This window comes from Spinacia oleracea, chromosome 1, assembly GCF_020520425.1.
Source record: "Spinacia oleracea cultivar Varoflay chromosome 1, BTI_SOV_V1, whole genome shotgun sequence".
Lineage (NCBI taxonomy): Eukaryota > Viridiplantae > Streptophyta > Magnoliopsida > Caryophyllales > Amaranthaceae > Spinacia > Spinacia oleracea.
The window spans coordinates 58774378-58782877 of NC_079487.1; the positions used below are offsets into that span (position 1 = coordinate 58774378).

General features: G+C 46.9%; 1 protein-coding gene across 1 annotated transcript; it reads right to left on the reverse strand.

Annotated features, from left to right (window-relative positions):
* Positions 1-5589: 5589 nt before the first annotated feature.
* LOC130465895 (uncharacterized) lies at positions 5590-8500 on the reverse strand. The gene is made up of 5 exons (XM_056834702.1): positions 7097-8500; positions 6697-7026; positions 6443-6592; positions 6270-6368; positions 5590-6187 (listed from the first exon to the last, which is right to left on the reverse strand). The coding sequence occupies exons 4-5, from the start codon at positions 6339-6341 to the stop codon at positions 5657-5659; spliced, it is 603 nt and encodes a 200-aa protein (XP_056690680.1). The 5' UTR covers positions 6342-6368; positions 6443-6592; positions 6697-7026; positions 7097-8500; the 3' UTR covers positions 5590-5656.

Consider the following 8500-nt stretch of genomic DNA (forward strand, 5'->3'; position numbering starts at 1 on the left):
ATTTCCTTCACATACAATTCCCCTCATTCCAGGTTCAAAACCCATTAAGCAGAAACTCCGTCGCATGAAACCGGACTTTTCCCTTAAAATTCAAGAAGAAGTCTATAAGCAGCTAGAGGCCGGGTTTATTCGAGAAGCCAAATATCAAGAATCGATTGCAAATGTCGTCCCAGTTCCAAAGAAAGACGGAAAATTACGAATGTGTGTGGACTACAGAGATCTTAACAGGGCCAGTCCTAAAGACGATTTTCCATTGCCTCACATCGACATCTTGGTCGACAACACCGCAAATCATGCCTTACTCTCTTTTATGGAGGGGTATGCAGGCTACAATCAGATTCCCATGGCAGAGGAGGACATGGAGAAGACAACCTTCATCACTCAGTGGGGTACATATTGCTATACAGTTATGCCGTTCGGACTGAAGAACGCGGGAGCTACGTATCAAAGAACATCCAACGCCATCATGAGCGATATGATTCACAAGAAATTGAGGTATATGTTGACGACATGATTGTCAAATCCAAAGAGCGACATGAGCATACCTCGGTACTCCGAAAATTCTTCGACAACTCAGGTAGTACAATATGAGGCTCAATCCTCAAAAATGCGCATTCGGGGTAACGTCAGGCAAGTTACTCGGATATGTTATCAGCTCTCGGGGCATCGAGGCTGATCCTTTGAAAATCAAAGCAATTCTAGAGATGAAGCCACCAACGAATGAAAAGGAAATTCGGGGGTTTCTTGGCAAACTGCAATACATCAGTAGGTTCATTTCGAAGCTCACTATGATATATCTGTGAACCGGTATTTCGAAAGCTCCGAAAAAGTGAGCCTAAAGTCTGGGATGAGGACTGTCAACATGCGTTCGACATTATCAAAAGTTACCTCTCCAACCCGCTAGTTCTAAAGCCAGCCATGCCATGGATTCCCCTCAGGCTCTACCTTACAACAACAGATTCAGCAGTAGGGGCCATGCTCGCCCAGGAGATTGAAGGCAAGGAGAATGTCGTATACTACATAAGCAAAACGTTAATCGAGTACGAGACCAGATACACTCTGCTCGAGAAACTCAGGATTGCCTTGGCTTCGGCCACAAAGAAACTACGGCACTACATGCTCTCCCATACAGTGCACGTAATTAGCAAAGCAGATCCTCTCAAGTACTTATTTGAAAAACCAGCTCTCAACGGACGGTTGTCCAGATGGTTGGTCATGCTAGCGGAATTCGATCTCAAATACATGCCTCAAAAGTCTATCAAGGGTTCAACAGTCTCAGACTTCCTAGCCGACTGTCCCATCGAGGCAGAAGAAGAGGATTACGACTTACCCGACGAGCAAATCTTAATGACAAGTGATGACAGTTGGTCGATGCACTTCGACGGTGCTTCAAATCAGAACGGATGCGGTGTTGGAGTAATTCTAGTAGCGCCGAACGACATGCACATTCCTATATCAGCAAAACTGCAATTCAATGTCACAAATAATGCGGCAGAATATGAAGCATCTATTATGGGCTTGGAAGCCGCCTTAGCATTAGGTGTCCAGAAACTTCGAGTCTACGAGGATTCCTCCCTAATCATCAATCCAATTTCCGGCAAATGGAAAGTAGGAAGCGAGAGCTTGGCCCCATACCAATCCTATCTTGAGAAGCTGTCTGAGCAGGTAGAAGAGCTTTGCTATACATACCTCCCGAGAGAAGAGAATCAATTTGGCGATGCACTGGCAAAGCTGGCTTCAATGATCAACATTCCAAATGGCAAGGCTGAAATGCCACTTACAATTGAAACACGTCAAGAAGCAGCATATGTCTATGCTATTGACGACATCGAGCCAGAAAGAGACGAGCCCTGGTTCACAGACATTCAAAGGTATCTACAACATTCTGAATATCCTCCACACTTTTCAAGCAAGAGCCAGAGGGCTTTAAGACTACAATCAGCCAATTTCGTCATAGAAGGTGGCGTTCTATACAAGAGGACCCCTAACGGCCCCAGTCTTTGATGTGTTGATAAACACGAAGCTCAAAGAGTCATGGACACCGTACATGCCGGAGTCTGTGGAACCCACATGAATGGGAAGATTTTGGCCCTCAAGATCATCAGAGCCCGATACTATTGGACTACCCTAGAACGGGATTGCTACTTATTTGTCAAGAAATGTCCTACCTGCCAAAAGTGTGCGAATCTAAAGCACATTCCCCCATCATTGCTATATTCTCAGTCATCACCATGGCCATTCTCAGCTTGGGGTATTGACGCCATCGGCAAAGTCACTCCAACAGGCACCGGGAGTCATGAGTTCATACTGGTTGCCATCGACTATTTCACCAAATGGGTCGAAGCCAGGCCATTCAAAGTGTTGGGTTCCAAGCAAGTGGCCCAGTTCATACAAGAAAACATCATATGCAGATACGGGGTTCCTCACGGGTTCATTAGTGATCAGGGAACCCATTTTTAAGGAGAGTGTGAAGATATATTCACCGAGTACAAAATCCAACATCATCGTTCTTCGCCTTATCGCCCCCAAACTAATGGGGCAGTCGAAGCAGCCAACAAGAATGTCAAAACCATCATCATGAAAATGACAACCAATTACAAAGACTGGCCCCAGAAGCTGCACTTCGCATTGTGGGGGTATCGAACTTCAATTTGCACTTCAACTGGTGCAACCCCATTCTCATTAGTCTGTGGAATGGAGGCAGTACAACCTATCGAGCTGGAGATACCTTCTCTAAGGATAGTCCTCGAAAGAAAAATCCCAGAAGCTGCATGGGTACAAGCAAGGTATGATGAGCTAATCATGCTTGATGAGCATCGGCTTCAGGCCGCTCATCACGCACAAGTCTATCAGCGCCGAGTGGCCAGAAATTTCAACAAGAGGGGCAGAACCCGAAACATCAAGGAAGGCGAGCTTTTCCTGAAAGCCCTTCGCAAAAGCGTCATGGACACAAGGGGAAAATTCAAACCCAACTGGGCAGGACCATACATTGTCAAGAAAATCCTCTCCGGGGGAGCAGTCAAATTAACAGATGTCGATGGAACAGAATTTCGATCTCTAACAAACCTCGATCAACTCAAGAAGTTCTATGTCTAAGTTCAATATTCAAATTCAAAATCCAATTCAAAAAGTCCTGTAAGGGTTAGAACTACGTTCGGCCTGATTCCTTAACGGGACACGTAGGCAACCTCATTCCGAGGCCCGGCCACTTTAATACAAATAAAATTCAAATTTCCTCAATTAAGGGCATCCTAAAAATTAAATTCAAAACTCAATGGTTGTTGTCTTTATTCCAAATGTGCCAATTCAAAGCAAAGCATGTTCAAGCGGAATTTAACACAATAACTATTTATTTGGCTCTAAGGCCTTCAAAGCTAATTCAAGAACAAGGTTGGAATCAAGTGAAGCAAAGTTCAAAGCCTTTTCACTTCCAATAAACACACTTCCTAAACGCATTTTCTAAACACATTCTTAAACACAATTCCTTCTAATACAATTTCAAACACATTTAGCCTACAAAGATCTAGGGTCGGGTGACTATGCTCTCGAGTCTTGGCACCTTGAGTACTATCCCCTGGCTCTTCCTGCAATCAATCTTCAATCTTCCCCTTGCCCAAGAGGCGGGAGATGGAACTTGCTAGTCTTCCTAGATGGGAGGATGACGAACCTCCTTTGGACTCAGATCGGTCAAGCACCGGATGCGCCACACTCCCGTCACCTACCTCATAATCAGTTGATGAAGGGCGTCTAGCTCTAGAACCTCGGACTCTAGCTGGTCCGGAGAGAGAAATGTCCCTCTGGCTTGGGCCTTTCATCCATACAATATAACCCGCAGACAGAGTAACTGGCTCAGGTGGGTACTGAATATTCAAGAATGGTTTGGCAACCCAATACCGCCTCCAAACTTCAAGTCGATTTGCATTCAGCATAACAGGTTTTGGGTTCTCTTCAGCACAATCCGGGATTTCTTGTTTCAAGCCATACTGTCTCATCACTTTAGCAGGTGGGTAGAAGACCAACATTGTGAGGCTTGGCACCCTCAAAGCAGTAGAACCTGGGGCATGTCTCATAGCAGCAATTCCCCACCAAGGAACTACCCACCTTATACAACTCCAGCGAGTGCGCATAGCCACTCATCCAATGAAAGTCGGCCATGCACCATGGGCCGCACAGTGAACCCCTTTCTATTATAGCTTTCCATGTTCTCCTGTGGTGCCACCAGCATGAGCCTCTCCATAAGCCAGACCTTTGGGAGTATACAAAAAGTAGGCATTTCAAAATTCAAACATTCAAAGTACAAGTACAATTTCAATATACAAGAAAGCTCCAGATCCTTACTTGGAGTAATACCGAACTTCCCGGCGGCAAAGAAGAGGGGTTCGACTTCAACATATCAAGGCCCAACAATGTTTCGCCAATCACGAGCGACATTGGGTCCCAACCACTAGCAAACTGCTCTACAATCTCTATTAGGGAGGCATCACCATTGCCAAACCCCTGTTTTGAAAAGAGGAAGCGAGCAAAGATACAAAAACTCAAGGCCCTCAAGCGGAAAACCTTGGGGACATTAAGCCCAGCAAAATAGGTGACAAGGAGGGACAAATCCACCCCTCAGCCATATACAACAGCACTCAAAAGTGGGGGCTTCAAGCCCAAATATCTTTCAAAACCCAAGAAAAAGTGTTCTTCAACACTAGGCATGCATGGCTCCGACATAATGGGTCACCCCAATATGGCACTAAACTCTTCAGGGAGGGGACATACCTCATTATTTCCAAAGCGGAAGACATGATGATTCGGATCCCAAGCCTCAAGAGCAGCAAGAATGAAGTGCACATCAAGTTTTACAAACCAGAAGGAGGCGAGCACTCCAAGATGCATGCCATCGAGCTCCCTTTTCTCCATCTTGCCTAACAAACCAAGCCAAGAGTTCAAGGCATTTTCAAAAGACATGGCCATTTTCTTTCTTTTCGTGAGGAAGCAGTATACAAAGAAAGCAGGGATGGATTGATGCAAAATATGGTCCGAAAAGCTCCCTATTTATACAAAAATCGGCACTTATGGCAGTAGACCTGCGCCAGGCGCCGAGACCTGCGCCAAGCGTCCCCTTTATGATTTCAAGTACGCACTCTTTAGTGCTTCGGACAGCAGAGTACAACCTCAATTATTCAAGATTCCAAAGCCGCAAACCGCGCAATTTCAAGCAGTCCGAGTCGGCGCCTCGGGCCGATTTCGAGTCAATCTGTTCAAAATTCAAACATTCTAGTCCTAGATCGGCGAACTAAGTCGAGTCTGCATATGCATCAGCAAAAGTTGAATATACTTTGACTTGCGCTTTTCCTAACCAAAAAACCTCAGTCAAAGTGGGGGCTTATAGTGGGTATGTACACCCGGAAAAAAAAAAATGGGCAAATTTTTTCAATTTTGCATGCATACATATAGCTACAAATTTCAAAAGCACACACAACGCATACAAAGTTCTATTTTCAACAATACAAAAACCAATATTTAGCCATACAAGATCCAAAAATTCCAAACCTTGCAAAATTCAAAGTCATACAAAGTTCAAAATCCATTTTCCAAACCGTACAATCCATACAAATACAATCCATACAAATATCAGCCAAGGTAAGCTTGAACTAGCTACCATGCAGGGTCAGCCCGAGTCATCATCAGCCGTAATGTCAACCACAGGCTCCTTGCCCCTGTTTCGGCTCCTGTAGCGCTCCAGATCCCGATCCAGCTCTGTCCCAGGGGTACCAGGCTCCTGCTCCGAAATACGAAGAGTACCGGGAGAATGATAAATTCCCTGCTGAGGGGAAGGATACTGATAAGGCTGCGGCATCGCCATGAACTGGCGCGGTACCCCAAACATCTGGGCCTGACGCATCCTCTCCATTTCCTGCCAGTAAGTCCAAGCATCTACACCACAAGGCTGAGAGCTGCTCCCTCCGAAGTAATAGACGGGAGATGGTACGAAAGGCCTCGAGCTGCTCGCACCCCCAAAAGAATGCCTAGTGGGATCGAAATATACAAAGGGGACACCTCCCCTATCAGCATCAGAATGCCTCTGATAAGTGCCAGCACCGGACCCCTGCCCCAGATCCAAGCTCGGTTCTTCCTGCCTCAACGAAGTCTCCACTTGGGGCACCTTGTCAACAAAACCTCTGCGACCTCGACGGCGCTCCTATACAAAAGTACAAAATTCAAGAATCAGACATCCAAGTTCGAATTTCTAGAGTACAAAATTTCACAGTCAAAGAAAGCACCTCTCTGTCCCGGCCAGAAAGCTTCTGGGTCAACTTGGCACAATGCCTATTCAAAGAATCAATCAAAAGCATCCAGCGACGCACTCTCACCCGAGGCGCCTGCATACAAAATTCAAGATCAATTTCCAGATACAAGATTACAATCAGTTTCAAGCAAATACAACAGTACTTACAGCTGCATAATGCACAGGTACAGCATCATACGACCTCTAGTGCGGAGGAGAAGCTATAAGGACGGTCACCTCCACCTGCTCCCCATCCGAGTTCTCATAGAGGATGACCCTATAAGCACGGGGAATATCCTCAGGGTCGACCTCCTCCTCCTACAAACATTCATACAATGATTAAATTATACAAGAATATAAGAATACAAGAATACAAGAGTACAAGAATACAAGAATACAAGATACAAAATTTAAAAGCTCACCGGCAGTACGAAGCGTACAGGTGGAGCGAGCCTCTTCAAAAGATCCTCGTAACGACCCCTCCTATCTACGAAGTGCTCCCAAGGGAGGCAAACAACATTACCTCTAGAACTCAAATAGAGCCGGGCGGGTTCTTCGTCTGGCGCTAACATGGACTCCGGTGGGTCCTTAGGGACAAGCCTACCCCCCGCACTGTGCTGAAGGGGCACTCGCTCTCCCAAGTACCACATATGGCGATACACCCCCGGGAGCAAGACCCGCCGCCCAGACAAGAAGAGGGCAGGAGTAGCCGGAACAGGTATAGGCGCACCAGCAAAGGGACGCCAAACCACCTACAGAGCAGACAACTCAAGCAACTAGACAAGTACAAATACAAAAGGGCAAAACAGCACAAAGGTTTACCTCATCAACGGGTAAAACCCGCCAAGCTCTGCGGGAGGCCGCCAGAGGCACCCTCCTGCGCACCGCTCCTATCCAAGAGGCAGCATACGGGTAAGCCACATCCCTAGTACAAACACGCCAAAGTCGGGAAGTGCTCGTACATCCAAATCTTTGAAAAAGAAAACAAATCATCAATCAAGTTCAAGATACAAACATACAAGTACAAAATACAAAGTACAAGGAGTCTCGAATACCTCCAGCACACTCCACAAGGCAGCAATACTTGGCTCGCTCTCCGGCGCAGTCCGGGAGGCCCACTTCATCTCATACAAAAGGTGGTTGTATGCCAGACCACCCCAGTTGAGGCTCGAAACATCCCTCAAATCCTGCAAAGCTGTCAGGAAGCCAATGTGCACCCGACTGTTCCTTCTCGGGGCCATCACTCTACTCACCAGAGCCAAGAGGAAGAGCCGAACCCTCTGCTCCGCAGAAATGTCCGCGCTGCGGATCGCACCCATGATCACCGTCGCAGAAGCGTGGGTCTCATCCCAAGTCAACAACAGGGCCAAGCAAGCCCCTGACACCATTCGAGTGCCACGTCAACTCAGAATCAAAAGTCACGTTCCTCTCATAGAAGGGAAGACCCGTGATCATAGCAAACTCAAGAGGGGTGATAGTGATCTCTCCCCATGCCATGTGAAAGGTGTTGGTGGTATCCCACCACCGCTCCAGCAAGGCCTGTAACCGGGGTTTGATCCCCGTTCTCCTCTGAGTGTCTCCCATGGCACGCCAGAAATCGACCAGGCTCGTCTGCAACCAGATCTCCATGGCCTCCTCGTCAGCACAGACGGCCGAAAAGACTTTGTGAAGGTCTGACAAGGACCAAAAAGTGCGCAACGGATCTCCATCAGCCTATAGATGAGACGATCAGTTCAAAACCTATACAATTTATAAAGATAAATCACAGTACAAGACTTACCAAACCAGCGCGAGGCCACAGAGACAAATGAAACTCCGGTCGGAACTCTAGATCGGAGGGACTTCAGCCAGTGCCAACGAAGGCGGGTACTCTTCGGGGAACCATGCCCCCCTCCGGCACGTTTGTTGCAGCTGCTTCATCATCTGAAGCATCCTCCATGGCAGCTCGAACCACCAAACGTTCGGCAAGTTTTCTCCGAGTGTGACGAGGTATACTAAATCATGCAAAATACGAAATATCAAGATTCTAAACAGGGGGCTATCCTATACTATCTCGTACAAAAGTCACAATTCAAAAAAAAATCCCCAGTGGCAGTACAGACTCAGCCAGGGACCTCTACACCAACGCCTAGGCTATCCATCCCGAAGCAGGAATACAAGTTCTACACCAACGCCTAGGCTATCCATGCCGAAGCAGGAATACAAGTTCTACACCAAACACCTAGA